General features: G+C 41.6%; 1 protein-coding gene across 1 annotated transcript; it reads right to left on the reverse strand.

Annotated features, from left to right (window-relative positions):
- Positions 1-776: 776 nt before the first annotated feature.
- Positions 777-14,241, reverse strand: NUP50 (nucleoporin 50). The gene is made up of 8 exons (XM_075112632.1): positions 13,923-14,241; positions 10,948-11,026; positions 9,775-9,858; positions 7,529-7,724; positions 5,568-6,233; positions 4,505-4,580; positions 3,311-3,429; positions 777-1,157 (listed from the first exon to the last, which is right to left on the reverse strand). Exons 2-8 carry the CDS (start codon positions 11,014-11,016, stop codon positions 955-957), a joined length of 1,413 nt encoding a protein of 470 aa, XP_074968733.1. The 5' UTR covers positions 11,017-11,026; positions 13,923-14,241; the 3' UTR covers positions 777-954.
- Positions 14,242-15,009: the final 768 nt, after the last annotated feature.

A 15,009-nucleotide genomic window follows, 5' to 3' on the forward strand; every position in this document is an offset into this window, starting at 1 on the left:
GCTGACACACACATTTATGCATGTATTCTTGGTAATGGCCAGAGGCAATATAAAGATCTATAAAAATCCTGAAACTTGTTTTAGAGAAGAGATATCTTCAGAAAAGTACGAGTAGCAGGACAAGTACAACATTTATGCCTCTGCTGGGTTTCTTTCAGTTTTAGCCTGAGGGACCAGGGAAGGATCCCTCAGAGGGACCATAATGGAAGTGCAACCCTTTGCCTCCGACTTGTCAGAAGTCAGCGAGTGCCAGCTGCGGTTGTGGTCCAAACAGTCTTCCAGTTGTCTGCTTGTACTATTGCACATCATTAGCTTGTTGCTACAGTAAGAACAGAACTGGCAGTTCTCTAAGAAACGCTACTGCCAACAAGACTACGCAAGCAAAATCTTTTAAATAGCTGGAGCTGCAGTCTCCAAGTCCCAAAAGCACACGAGCCTGTAAGAGTTAAAACACAGTACAATATCTAGTAGAGTCGTTGTGGGGGTACGCTGTTGTCACCACCAGTTTGATAAATTAGTCTCACCAGCATATGATGGACCCATTGAAATTAAAAATCTGGAGTCTAGAAACAGTTTCAGCTTCAACATCCTCCCTTCTCAGAACAGGAGGTTGGTGCATTGCACGGCCGTCTGCGAGGAAGCGCCGGTACCGTATTTTTTGTACTGATTTCAGTCCATTTGGTTAAAAAACATGCGCTTTAATTTAAATCAGTGTGCTTTATCCAGAAGAGGTCCTGCATTTAGGTATTGAAAAATGAGGGAGCACAGTCCAACACTTGTGTTCTATTAAAGCTTTTATTAGCTAGTTTAGCTTTTCCTCACAGAACTTTTCCAGAATTCCTATAACAGTTCTTATATCAGAGTAAAGAATTAAGTGTTCAAGTGAAGTTATGGAAGAAAAAAAGAGCAGCAGCAGTTTGGCAATAATTCCTCAAATCACTGACTGCAACTTATTTAAGCCTCCTTTTTCTCCAGTAAGATTTTGTGCAACTCATCTGCATCCTCACTTGTTTTCACCCTTATTAACATAGTGACAGGAGCAGCTGGATTCTTCTCATCGATCGGTGGATTAGGAACACAAACTATAAGAACATTGTTTTTTCCGGTTCTCGTACACGGCATCTTGGGTGGAATTAGAACATTCAACAGTATGTTTCCTGCATACGAGGAGAAAAAAACTACAATTAGACATTTTCAGCTTTTACTGCGATAGGGATGTTAGTATACTTTCTAAACAGGGATTTAAGTTGGTGTTTGGAAGGAAGGCAAGTCACAAATGTCACATACTTGTCTTATTCTTCCCTAAGCATCTGCTCATGGCCACTGTTCTTACAGCTTGCTTTCCTCATTAGGAATGAGGAAATCTCTGAAACTACTGTCTCCTCCTTTTTTAAAGGGAGGAGTCTGAAGAATATCAAATGATGGTAGGGACACGCAGGAAAAAGGGAAGGGGACAAGGGAGAAGCAGCAAAGGAGGACTCGAGTCACAGTCCTTAGTTGATGCTTATGCAAGTTACTCACGCTGACCATCAAGCACAGTTCGTAAGCAGAAGCAAACAGTTAGCTTTAAGACACATAGAGACGTGTTAATCTAGAATTGGACAAGCTATGGTAGAATAAGTACTTCGTATCCTCAAACCGTACAACGCATCTGATGTGGTCTACCACCAGGTTACTAACAACAGCTCTATGTCAACTTGTTAAATTACGTAGTGAGTTCGACAGCTTCGGTATTAGTGGTCTATTAAAACAGTTGCAAACAAACTCAAATCTGCTTCCACGGAAGATGCACGCATTTTGTAAACCTGGTAAATAGTTCAGAACACGGTAGTAGTATTTAGGGAAAAGTCAGTCTTCGCCTTCCTTTGCAGTTCAGTTTTTCAACACAGTGAGATTTTAGGAAAGGATTATAGCACTGTGTGAAGATAGCAAAAAGGAAAGTGCGCATCACTAGGACTGCAGCAGCTTCTAGAAACCAATGCTTGGAAACACCAAGCTGAAACATCTTAGTGTATGAGCTGAAGAAAAAGGAAAGTTTTCCTAATACATCACCTCAGGTGAAGGTAGAGGGAATGTACATCAACATCATGAAAATTAGCATCAGCTGAGTGAAAATCAAGAACTTGTGTTAAAGAGTAGGTAACCTGGAGAAACCACGTTTTGCTCTGCTCTATTCCAACACACTGACATCCCCAAGGGAATGCTGAAAGCACTGACAACTCTGGCCTACATCTGCCTTCGGTTTTACTGTTAAGAACTGCCCTTTGTCTGGCAAACCTTGCCTCCAGCAGAAGTTGTTGATGATTTAGAAGTGACTAATGCAAGAGGCCTGACCTCACCAGCTATTCGAAAAGTGCCCCAGTGAGCCTGCAGAGGCTTCGTATAGACTTACCAGCGTGCATTGTAAGCAGAGTGTGGGGAGATTTACCAATAGCCTACAGCACAGCATGGCTTTAGTCCTCAGGCCTTCTAGAAGCATAATATTTGTTATATCTTATGGAAGTTGTCAAGTGCATGTAACCCCACACGTGAGACTGTTGAAATCAGGTATTAAAGTGTAGCAAAGGTTCTCAATACTGAATATTGAAACACTGATTTGCAAAGTTGGAGCAGGTAAACACTCTTCAGCCAGAACACTGCACCTTAAAAACTTCAATACATCAAGTCCCCCTAACTTCTAACAGTAAAGAAACAGTTGGGGTTTTTCCTTTTTAATTAGCTGTATCTCAAAAGATGTTCTGAGGAACTATCACACTACCGATCACTCTAATTCTATAGAGTCAACCTACTATTTGCAATCCAACTGAAGCTGGCTAAGACAGCTGAACAGCTGGACTTCAGCATGCATTTTAAGAGCAACTCCTACAGCAACACCCTGGGTGCCTGATCCATTTAATGCTCCCCTTTGCCCCCAGGTACCACGGCTGTCTGCCCACATGGCCAACTATTTACATATTCAGGATGAGTTGCTGGCAAGTGCCAGTTCACCTGCATCTTATCACAAGACTTGTTCCTCTTTGTTCATCATCCCTGATACACATATACCTCGTTGTGGGTCTTAAGCCACTCAACAAGTCAGGGATGGAATACCCAAACATACACCATATCCTTTTACTTCCTTGCACTGCTTCACGTGCACTATTTTGTAATACTCGTTAGAGGCATCCAATTGCTTGTTCAATACTTGAAATTATTAAAAAAAGTAGAAAGGTTTTCACTAATCATGTCTGTTATGCTGTGTAACCAAAAAACCCCAACGCTTAGCAGGGAATTTCACATTAAGACTCACTACTACAAGAAACTTACTTACCTAAATTGGTATCTGCTCGGACTAGGAGCTGAGTTTTTTCATTTCCTGCCGGTTTTAAGTGTAATGTTCCTACACCTTTTTCTTTAAATTCGTTATCCTTTTTGTAGAACAGTTTGCACCTGTGCAAAAAAACCCAGAACAAAATAACTTGTTTGTGCAGATATGTGGAGATTAAATACTAAGATATCTCCCAAATACGCACACGCACATATATGTATACATCTGACTCACAGCAAGCCAATAGTTTAATAATCAGGAGTTGACATGCTGTGAGTAGCATAAATCTTTATTCTTCTTGACCTTGTTTCATGTGCTAACAGCTAGTACTTCCAGTTCAGAAAGAAGACATTAATTATTTCTTTCAGTATTGAAATGACAGAAGGATTACTTTCAGGGAAAATTAAAATGCACAGCAACTCATACTCAGGGTCTATAAGGAGTAGTAACTCTAAGCTATTGTTTAAAAACACTAATTACAAAACCCTAAGAACTTGCTGTATCACACTGAAGTTCTAATAGGACTTTTATGTAAGATTTCAAAAACGTTTTTACATGAAGCTCTAATAAACTTAATGCCATTCTTCATAAATTAGCATGTACCGTCTCTCAGATAAAGCAAATGACTTTTTGTGGAAGGACAAATTCTGTGCTAAGTGTGAAGCAGACATACAATTACTTGGACTGAATATGCTTTGAAAAACTGCCCCTAGGTGGTCTCACTTTGAACTTAGAAGTACAACTTGTTCAGTCCTTCATACAACAATCAGCATTTTCCAACTGAAGAGTCTTATTTTAGGCTACGCAAATAGCTGAGCACCTGACTGATTCTTCATAAGGATGTACCTTATTTCTGTGGTACAAATCCTACAATTTAGACTTATAAAACCTGAGATGATGTTTCTGTCTTCATTTGTAAAAAAACTGATCACAAGTAAAACACAGACTAGCTATCAATCAGTGCCGTGCTCAAGATACACAAGAATTTTAGAAATATTTTACCCATTTGTGGCTGTAATTAATTTTCTCACAAGTAGAACTTCACATCCTACATGGCTTTCTAACAAGCTTTATTACTAGGAAGTCAAGAACATAGCCGACATTAATTGTGCACTGCAATGGTGAAGAATAGCAGTAGTTACAAATTTTATTCTCAAAGTTGTAATTCTGTTCACTCTGCTACTTAAAGTCACTTACTTCTTTGAGTAGAAAGCATCATCCTCTTTTATTTCATTAACAACGACTTTTGGTGGCTCTTCTTCCTCCTCTTCTCCTTTAAAAAAAAAGTTTTAATATATTCATGTTGTTAGCACATAATCTGGAAGGTATTTTTGGCATTGTAGTAGATCTAGTTTATGCATGCTATATTTGACATATACGTGTGTAGCCTGTCAAGGATTTAAAAGTATTTTAGCAACTGTTGTGGGCTCTGAAGCATCTCCAGCTACAGAAAAGCAGCCTTATTTTCCTTCCATTCAGCCACACCCCTCAAGCAACTTTATGCTCTTCAATTTAAATGGAATGACAATACCCAGTCCCCGCCAAACAAACAAAACCAAAAAATGCAAAGCTTAACAAGTCAAACTTAAGTCAAAACCTTCTCTCAGGGGGAACACAGTTATAATGTTTCAAAGAATAGTCTCCACAAATGGGTCCAATTAAAGCACAATAAATACTTCCAACAGCCAAGTTTAATTTGGGGGAAGGGTAATCAGTTGCAGGAATGTCAGCCAAGAGACAGTGGCAGGATTAAGCCTTCCCAGTCCCTCAACTGCTAGGATTTCTATCAGCCATCTGCACCCAGCTTAACTAAATCGCAGAGAAAAACTAAAACTGGCAGGTAGGCTGCAGCTTTTTTGGCCTAAGAAAGTTGTATGTAAGAAAGTTGTATGAAATTGTTCCATATCTTATGCATTTTACTGAGGGATCTCTTGAATAAGCCTGCTAAGAAAAGCAGCAGGACTGAAATGTCCTTCAGGATCAAAGATGAATGTACCAGTTGCTTTAAAATTTGTCATTGCAAGCCTTCTATTCAGCTAAAGATTTACATTCTATTACTGACAGTATAAATCTGACAAATACATAGCTTTGGTTAATCATATACTTTCAGATATATTTAAACAGTATGCAGACTGAGATATTTCCAGATTAGTGGTACAGTTTTGTACTTTCAAATTCAAAATCAATTATGTTCAATGTATTATTAAGTAACATATGTTCACAGCATACCATTAAAATAATCATTTTAAATAGAATTTACCTTTATCGTCGCTATTGCCACTTTCTGCCTGAGCTTCCAATACATTGGTGGATACCGCAGTGACAGACTTAGCCTGGTTTGCATCTTTTCCAAACAAACCTGAATTCCCAGGAGAAAATGAGAAGCTACTAAGCGTTCCTGAACCAAGGGAACCCAAAACAGAACTGTCGACACTCTTGCCAAAATTAAATGAGACTGTTGATGTAGCTCCTAATGAGGGGTCTTTCTTTTCGGATGTAGCTTCAGGTTTTTTGTCCGAGGTATCCTCAGGTTTGTTGTTGCTGAACAAAAAAGTTGATCCTTGCTGTAGCTTTGAATTCCCAAATGTAGAAACAGACTGAGCGCCAGGTGTCTTGTTGCTTTCATTTTCAGAGCCACTATCACCACTGCTTCCATGTTGCTGTTCAATATTTGCTAAATACTTCTCATAGTCTCTAAAGATGGGCGTCAGGTCACAGAGTGGGTTTGTGTTTACATGCTTAACTATCCAGTCACGCACAGAACAGTTTAAAGCTGCTAACTGTTTGTGGTAAACACTGGAGCTACACACTTTACTCTGAGCATAGCCAGATGAGGACGGTTGACTGCCACCATTGGCTTTTGGGCTTGCAGCCTTTTTCTCAGTAAACGCAGTAGTAGTAGTAGGACCATTTGACACTGTGGATCCTATTAGAAGAAAAACGTGGTTTAGAACATTTGGTTTTTTTCCCGAAAGCACAGTTCTCATAAAAACTTAAACTATATGTTCTCAATATTTCTTTATCGAATCACTCATTCTTGCTCAGTTAGGTGCCTTGTCTTTTATGACGAGGCCGCGTACCAGATATTGTGGTACAAGCGAACAGACAGTGCTCTGAAACAGACCTACGCTCACTAAGTTTAGACAAGTTAGTTCAAGTAGGTGGAGCACAAAGTTGTATTAGAAAAAAAAATTCCCCCCCCCAAAATCTTACAGAAGAACATTAAAAAGTAAATTTTGCATTTCACCAAAACCCCCAAAATCTTAATTCAAGCTTTACCAAGCTGTAACAGTTATTAAAACAAAACACCCATTTGTCTCTTGCTACTTGTGTTTTAAAAAACTCTGACCACACTAGCCTATGATTTTGCATATTTTTGAGTGGTTTCCACATAAAAAGCTTAATAAGCAAATTAAGAAAATCCCCATTAAATATTTAAGTTTCTCCTAATTTAGTTAAGCTCACTGAAATCTAAGTTACTATAAACTTCAAACTCCGCCATTTCTATTCTGTGGCATGCTGACTAAAACACTGACTGGCATGGTTAACGTTTCTGCATCTCCAACACAAAGGGATAGAACTAATATTCTTCAGGGACTACCAAAGCGTGAGATTACAGTTAGATTTGCCAAAATATTTCACGGGTCTTAAAATATAGGTAAAAATGTAAGAGAGAAAATTCTAGTAAGACTGTTTGCAATACAAGATGTACAGGGGAAAAGAAGTTAAGACTTTAGCTATGCAGCATATCTTTACCAAGAACTGCAAAAAATACAGAAAAAAGACCTTCCCAAAATAAAACAAACAAACAAAAAAAATCACACAAAGAAGCGGCAGTCATACTAAACGGACATTTTCCATTAGCTTTTTTTTTGATTAAATAATTGTCCCTATTATCTGAATTTAACTGGAACATGTTATCAGCTATTTTATACTATTCAGAGTGTCTTATGCCAATGTCTTCTATTCTGCCTATAAAGCTTTTACCTCCAGTACTAAATCAAATATGAATTTAGTTTCCACCTCTTCAAACCGAGTGCATTTGATAACTTGTCCCTCCAGCAGTCTAAAATCTTTTTAAGAAATCTTACAAAGAGGAATAAAGTCTCAAAACCTTAAAACAGAACTACAGGGTTATTTGAATTTGTTTTTTCACTATGAAAATACACCTACAGATTTTATGGCTGAATTTGTTGATATGTATGCTTATTTAAAACTTACCAAATGCTGATTGTGTTTCAGAGGTGGTCTTTAAACTGCTGAAAGAAGGAGTGCTAGAGACACTGCTGCTTCCATTAGACAGCCCTTCTAAAGGCTTTATTCCCGCACCATTACCAAATCCGCTGAAGCCACCTCCTCCTTTTCCAGTGGGCAATATAAAGCCTTTAAACCCTTTAAAAGCTCCTCCACTTTCAGACTGAGAAAAAAAAAAAAAAGAAGAAAAGGGGGAAAAAAAAGATAAAAGACAATCAGTTACGGAAATCTCCACAAAAAGCCCATCCCCACGTAATATTCCATTTACTTTACCCTGGTTCAGTGTGTCACTTCATGCATTATTCTAAGTCAGCTATGTAAACAAAGTTAATAGCTTCCTTATGACACACCTGAGTCATCTAAAAGTAGTAGCAGTATGTTTGGTATGAAAATAAACTAGATCTAGGAAGTGGCTACATAAAAGTTGTTCAGAGCAGCGGATGTGTTTGTCTACCTATTTAGACATTCATAGCATCTTGTCTTCTTTAAGTAATTACATAGCAATATATAATTGCAGGCTTATTTTCAGCAACTTCGTGCATTTACAACCACAGTTAAGAGCCCGGCACCTCAAGCCACTCATCAAAACGGCATACGTTGTAGTCACCTAAGGAACGTTTAAGTGATTTACCCAAAATATCCCAAGGTGACTGATAGGTGAAGCAAAGATAGACTGTACTTGATAACATAATAGGTACGCTTTTCATTACCTAGTCCTGAAGTCATGTTATTTTATGGTGTGGTTTCTTACATATTTTTAAAAGACATAGTGTAATTAACATGCAAATAGGCACTGCCACTTTTAGCTACTACATGTCATGTCTTTTGGGGTAATGGGCACTTACTGCTGGAAGTGGACTTTCAAGGTCTCTGGAAAGCCATCAGAGGGAAGGGAGAATTGCTTCTGAGTTTCACTGGCTTTTGCCACTGAAGAAACAGCAAAACTTTACCAATTGTAGGTTCTATTCCAGAATCTGGCCTTGTGGGTACGGGCTCTTATTGTTTCCCTTTGTGCTTTACCTTTTCCAGTTCAGTCCTCTGTTTCCCATTTCTAGGTAGCTATTTTTATTCTGTCTCTCTTTGATCAACCCCATCTACCTCTCTCTCTGGATACCCAAGTTAAGCTGCAGTCTTTTTCTTTGGAGCATTCTGCTTGCTCCATTTAGGAACATCAATAAATTTCAAGTTTACCTTTTTTAAATATTTCACAGGTTTCTTATGCAGCCTCAGCTGTCCTGCCATCTCTTCTGCTTTTAGATTTTGCCCAGCCTATCCTAGCTCTTCTTCCAGCTTCGATCTCTAACAGCTGACTCCCAGCTTCCTCACTATTTCTTCTGCAATCACCTGGTCCCCTTTCTCTACTATAGGCTGAAGTGGGATAGCACAGCTTCCTCATTTACATTGCTTGGACAGCAGAAGGAAAATCAAAAGCACAGGACAAAACACTCCAGCCCCTAGTTGTGCCTAATCCCATTCAATCCAAAAGCAATTTGAGTGATAGTTAAAGCTTCTGTCCTATTTCTAACGTGGCACATGCCCCGCGGAAAGAATGTTTCATAGAAAGATATATTCGGCAAAGCATCTGTCAGGGATTTGTGAAAGGACCACAGTTCGGTTGGACTGGGTTAATGCTTTCACAGGGACTAAACCTGAAACAAAGGCCAACTTCCTTTCAGTTTTCAGTCTGCTACTGCAAAGAGTAGGTGGCACTGAAGCTCTTCAGGGCGAAGAAAAAAGCAGCAGCATTCTTAACAAAAGACATCTTTTTCGTTCTCAGATCAGCCTAAAATTTTGGCTTTTACTTATTTAGTGTCTGCCTGAGACACCCCCCAGCCCTCGGTATGGGTAACTAGTAACTTTTGATTTCCAGGCTTCCATCTCTGCAAAGAATGAAACTGAAGCAGTTCAAATGCTATTTTACCCATCTGTAGAAGACACTGTGCCTGAAACACTCTGCTTTTATACTTCCAAAATACATACCTCTCTTCCCCAATCAATACTAGTATTACCCATTTTTCGTTCTAGCCTTATTCTTCCTGTGGAACAGTAGGCAAAAATTAATTTGCACGTATGAGCTGACTAGTTGCATACACCTTCTAAGTGATAGCTTTATACAGTATTGTTACAAGCCCAAATAAATAAAAACTTCAGCATGGATGTCATATTTTGCAAATGAGTCAAACTGCAACACTAACGCTCAGCAATTACGTTACCTCTGATCCAACATTTCGGCGCTTGGCTTTTTTAATAGCTCTGTTCTTCAGGACTTCTTCGCTAGCTACTGAGAACGTCCCCACCTTTAAGAAAAAATTATGGAGCCATTAGTGACATTCTTGGAATGCATAAAGCCACCATATTCTGAAAAGATGGCTGAGATCAGCTTTTGAACACAACCTTAACACTTCTCCCTAACAAATAAGAAATAAATAAAAAAAAAAAACAACAACAAACACACACCAGAAAATATAGGACTGTGATTAGCTTACCAGTTACTTGGACTTTCACAACTCTCTCTTCCTTGTTCTGCATTACATTTGTCTTTATGCAATCTCAATTTTATTATGACAAATAATTCAAATAATTTTTTTTATTGCACTGTTACAAACCATCTTCAGTTTTGAGAAGGTGTATTGAGACCTAGGCTGTAAGTCCATCTCCTGCAGTCTGCTGTAGTTCAAATATTAGCAAAGGCAGCTAATGACTAATTACTACTCTAATAAATGAGGAAGTTAAGTTTTCTTATATGCAAACTTCTGGAAGAGTACTGTCAAGTTTTCTTTCTCACATTTGATGGGCTTAAACATTTAACACTTTTCGTAGCACAGAAGCTAGCGCGGTTTGACAGAGATAATACATGAGCCGTAAGTAAGCATGAGACACTAAACATGACAATCTCTTTTTACAGTCAGATGAAATGTATCATTTGACTGTTTGCTTAATTATTCTGGCTGTGTAGGGACCTCCAGCCAAGCACTGCAAATGAACATATTTCTGAAATAAACTATTACTGACCTTTAAAGAAAAAAGACATAAGATATGGAGAAAAATTATCTGAAGAAATCAAAACCGCTTTTCTTGTGAACTCAATATAATATCCATCACATTTGAAGAGTTCAAAAGCATTATGCATTTTAACTGCCTGGGGCTCCCTTTAGAAATGTAAAGTTCCTTTCCCCTGAGCTCCTGATGTAATTTTAACTGTTAAAGGCTGCTTTGCCATACAGTCTGCATATACTGGAAGCTTTATTTAAAAAAGAAAAAAACTTCTATAACATTTTCTTTAACTGATACACTTTTAACCAATTTTACTGTAGGTTTCACCCACAAGATAAATAGCTCATGTAAATACCCCACTACCAGTGGGGGGAATCTAATGTATATCTTACCTCCTCAGCTTCATCCTCCTGATCCCAGTTTCTGTCAGTCAGTTCCTTCTCTGCAATTCTCTTTGCCATTTTTCCACACCTGTGTGGGGAAAACAAAAATGCATAGAATCAATTGCACAGAAATTAAATTCTAAGCAACAGTGATCTTCCATTTGTATTACTTAGAACAAATAATGGGAATCAGAGTTCATATAGAAGTAGGTGAAACTGGAATGACAGTTGAAAACCAAGCATTTCTAACTGTTGTGGCAACAACAATCAACAGCACTTGAGATTGAAGCTGTGGCAATAAGCCATATTTATATTTGATCTTAAATTTAACTAATGATCGAAACACGCAGTTCTATTATGGGATAAGTTTTCTTTAGCAGCAATGCTGGCTAGAGAAACTTCTTTCAATCCCATAACCCATATACCTGGTCACCTCTTATTCTGAAGGGCTTAAAAAAAAAAAGATCTGGTTGAAACCTTCCATATTCCACTCCATCTTGCCTCAGGTTACCCATATAAGCAGGAAGAGTAAAGTTAAGTAATACTTTCTTAAAAAAAAAAAAAAAACCAGAATCTGTAAAATAATAGTAATTAGAAATTTGAAAAATTCTATGACAAATGAATCAGGTTATTTTTCCTCCAAAGGACATATAAAGCATATCATGGATTTTAGAGCAATTACTCTAAGCAGCCAGTCATCATTTGGCTAGTTATCTCTGCAATGTAAAAGAAAATCAACTTTGGAGACGAAATGTCTGTAATAGTTCTAACTTCTGATTTCCATTTTACTAAAGTACAGTTTATCAGCTGCGTACAAAAACAAAGAATTAATCCAGCTATGATATTTTATATCTGAAAGACTTGGTAAGCAATCACATTACTCAAATTTTATATGAAAGAAAGTTTTTTACTAACTATTAAAACTTTTCAAAGAAAAGGTGTAGTGTTTTAGCAATTTAAGTCTCAAACCAGTACAAAAATTAAAACTCTTCAAAAAACACTCAAGTTTCTGATTAAGACCTGACCAGATTAAAAAATTTCCACAAATAGTTGAATTTCAGAGCTGAAAACTATAACAATACATTGTTACAGAACATCTTGTTTAGCCGATGAAGTATTTTTAAACATAATAGTAAATCCAGCTGCACAGCAGTCTTACAGAGATTACACGTCAAAGCCATGCATTTTGGTCTGACACACTTCACAAATAAGGTCAAGTTATTAGCATCTTTTGGAGTACAGCAATAAAAGATTGTTTTGTGTAAACACTTTAAACCACCCTAATCCACACCATCCTAAAAGCAGAGGTCCCACCATGCCCTACTTGATTCTCCACAGACTGGAGAACTATTTAAATTTAACCCACAGGAAAAGAAAAACAAACAAACCACCAAACCCAAAACCTTTTTATAAAGTCACATGGGCTCCCCAGTCCAGTTTCCCACAAGGGTATATGAACACTTGCAACCAGAGGAAGACAAGATTGCATCTGTTTGGCAGCAGCCAGAGCTCAAAGGCCAGTAAGACCTAGAATTACACCACTGAATTCCACGGAAGATCAAATTACCACTCTTAACCCAGCCACTGAAGCGTGACAAGCAGGATATCAACTAGAAAGCTTTTTCTCCACTAATAGAAGAGAGGTAATCCTGCTGGCCTTGGCTTCAGGTTCTTTGCACCTTCCCGCGTTTACGTTATTTCTCTACAACGCTGAAAACAGGAGCAGACAACAGAATCTAAGATACATGAGGACAGGAACAAGAGAACTTCTAATCTGTGAAACAAGAAGCAACACAAAATCACCTCTATCTGATATTCACAACCTTCAAGAGGTTTTTGTACCAAATGGTCTAAACAGGTTGAGATGGGAGTATTTTGAAAAGCAGCTCTTTTTATTTAAAAACAAACAAACAACCCACAATATAGATGTTTTGTTGAGCTACTAAAATCTACCTAGTAACTACAGCTGCCCTATTTAAGGTAGCATTTTGAGAACAAGGCTTACTTTTAACATTCGCATTCCACAGCATCACCTATCTACCACAAGGCTACAGAACTTGCACTACTGAAGGGCCCAACCTAAAACCAGCCGGCAGAAGTCACCGGTATCCCGTCACTACCGGCGAGACTCGAGGCGTGCGGCGAGGCACGCCGCGCGCCGCAGGCACTTCTCAGCCCGGAGCTCTGTGACGGAGCAGGAATCGCCTGCGGCGTTCCGGGGCGCGCAGCGGCGGCGGAAGCCAGGCTGCCGCCCGGTAGCTGACCCGCGTTTCTCCTTTCCTGAAATGATCTTCGGTTTCGGCGTGGGCTCTTTCGGTTTAACACACGAACTCCCGCTTCCTTCCTTTCCAAAGGCCTACCTGCAGTCCCCTGTAACGTCTGAAGTTCCTCGCTCCCGCCCCACGCAATGACAGGATAACCCCGCGTTTTTTAAGATAACTGGATGTATTTCTGCCCCCCTACCCCGGTGCGGCTCGCCAAAGCGCCATCCCCACCCCCCCCCCCGGGAACCAGGCCCCACGGAGCCGGGAGGCTCAAGGCTGACCTCCCCCCATGCTCGGCACCCCTCCGCCTTGCGCTCCGCCTTCCTGAGGCCCGCGGGTGGCACTTGCAGCCGGACCATCCCTCCCCCTCACCCCCGTCGGGCCTCCACGCGCCCTCCTGAGGGAAGGCGCTGCCAGCGGCCAGCCCGCTCCCAGGGCCGGGGAGGAGGGGGGCTGAGGGGAGCCCCCCGCCCGCCCGCCGCAGGACGCGCACGGGGCCAGGCGCCCCGGGGGAAGGCATCGACTCGCCGGGAAGGCGGCCGATCTCCCTCCGGGCCGCCGTCGCGCCCACTCGTGCGCCCTAAGCACCCCAGGGGACCTCAGCCCTCCCCCGCGGCGTGTCCTGTCCCCCCCCCCGCCCGCCTAACAGGCACCAGGACGGGCGATGCCGGGAACAGCGGCAGGGGGAGAGCGGTGAGGGAGTGGGGTGGCGGCACTTACCCCCACGGGGCGTCCCCCGGCGGGCGGGGGCCGGCGGGGCCGGGAGAGCAGCTCTTCCCCCGCAGTGCCGGGCTGCGGGGCCGGGGCTGCGGCTGCGGCGGGCGGGAGGCGGAGTCTGCTGACAGGCTGCCCGGGCCCGCGGCCCGCTCACCATCCCCCAGCCAGGCCCTCCTCGCTACTCCCTCCGCAGCCAGCCACCGCTTCACTCACCGTCAGGCCGCCGCCATTTCGTCTCTCCTGAGCACCGGGGAAGAAATTGTTTTAAAAAAAGGGAAAAAACTCCCCGGGGCCGGCCTCATCGCGCATGCGCCGGCGCTGCAGCAGGGACGTGGGGAGGAAGGGGCGGAGCCGGCGACGGCCCCGCCGCCGGCCGCTGGGGCGCGAATCACGTGCCTGCCGCAGGCCAATGGGCGGGCTCATCTTGCCAACGGCGGACAGGGCCGCGCATGCTCCTTCCTGGAGGTATGGGTCTCACGTCGGCCGTTCGAATTTTCCTCACGTGGTCGGCGCCTCCTTTCTCCTCCCTCCCCCCGCCCTTCCGGCGCGGGTAGCCCTTACCGCATGGTGCGGGAGTGGGCGGCTGTGAGGTGGGAGGAGGGGAGGTAACGGCCTCTGCTGTAGTTACAGTGATACCTAGTCTTTAGGTGTTAGCCTGCAGCTGAGGCGGGGTGCTGCCCTTGCAGCCTAAAACAACTTCACCTAAATAATATAAAAAAAAACAGGCAAGGTAAGAAATTAGTTTCATAGTGAACTGGCTCTTCTAAAGCATAGAAATTAATTAAATGGCATGTAAGACACAGGAAAAAACTCTTTAGTCGTAGGCAAGAGGCACTGTTGTTTATCATATCTGGGACCCTAATGTTGCCCCAAAAACTTGGGCCCACTACCCCGTGTGCATCGCCCAATTTACCCACAGAGTCAAGGTGTTTTCCTTTATTGCGTAAACGCCCAGGTGCAGGTGCCTGGTACAAACCAGCACACGCTTGGTGGAAGCTAACAGTTGTTTATACACAGGATATTAACGCATTTAATCATCTAACACATATTCATTGTTATTCTGGTAAATGCATGGTTAAAACTCTTCGCC

This window comes from Phalacrocorax aristotelis, chromosome 1 (genome assembly GCF_949628215.1).
Source record: "Phalacrocorax aristotelis chromosome 1, bGulAri2.1, whole genome shotgun sequence".
In the NCBI taxonomy this organism is placed as follows: Eukaryota; Metazoa; Chordata; class Aves; order Suliformes; family Phalacrocoracidae; genus Phalacrocorax; species Phalacrocorax aristotelis.

Coding starts and splice junctions, on each gene's coding strand:
- NUP50 (XM_075112632.1), bottom strand. CDS start 11,016: ATGGCAAAGAGAATTGCAGAGAAGGAACTGACTGACAGAAACTGGGAT. Junction 7,725..9,774: donor GCCGAAATGTTGGATCAGAG/GTAACGTAATTG, acceptor TTTTTTTCTCAG/TCTGAAAGTGGAGGAGCTTT. Junction 1,158..3,310: donor CCGAGCAGATACCAATTTAG/GTAAGTAAGTTT, acceptor CCTCGTATGCAG/GAAACATACTGTTGAATGTT.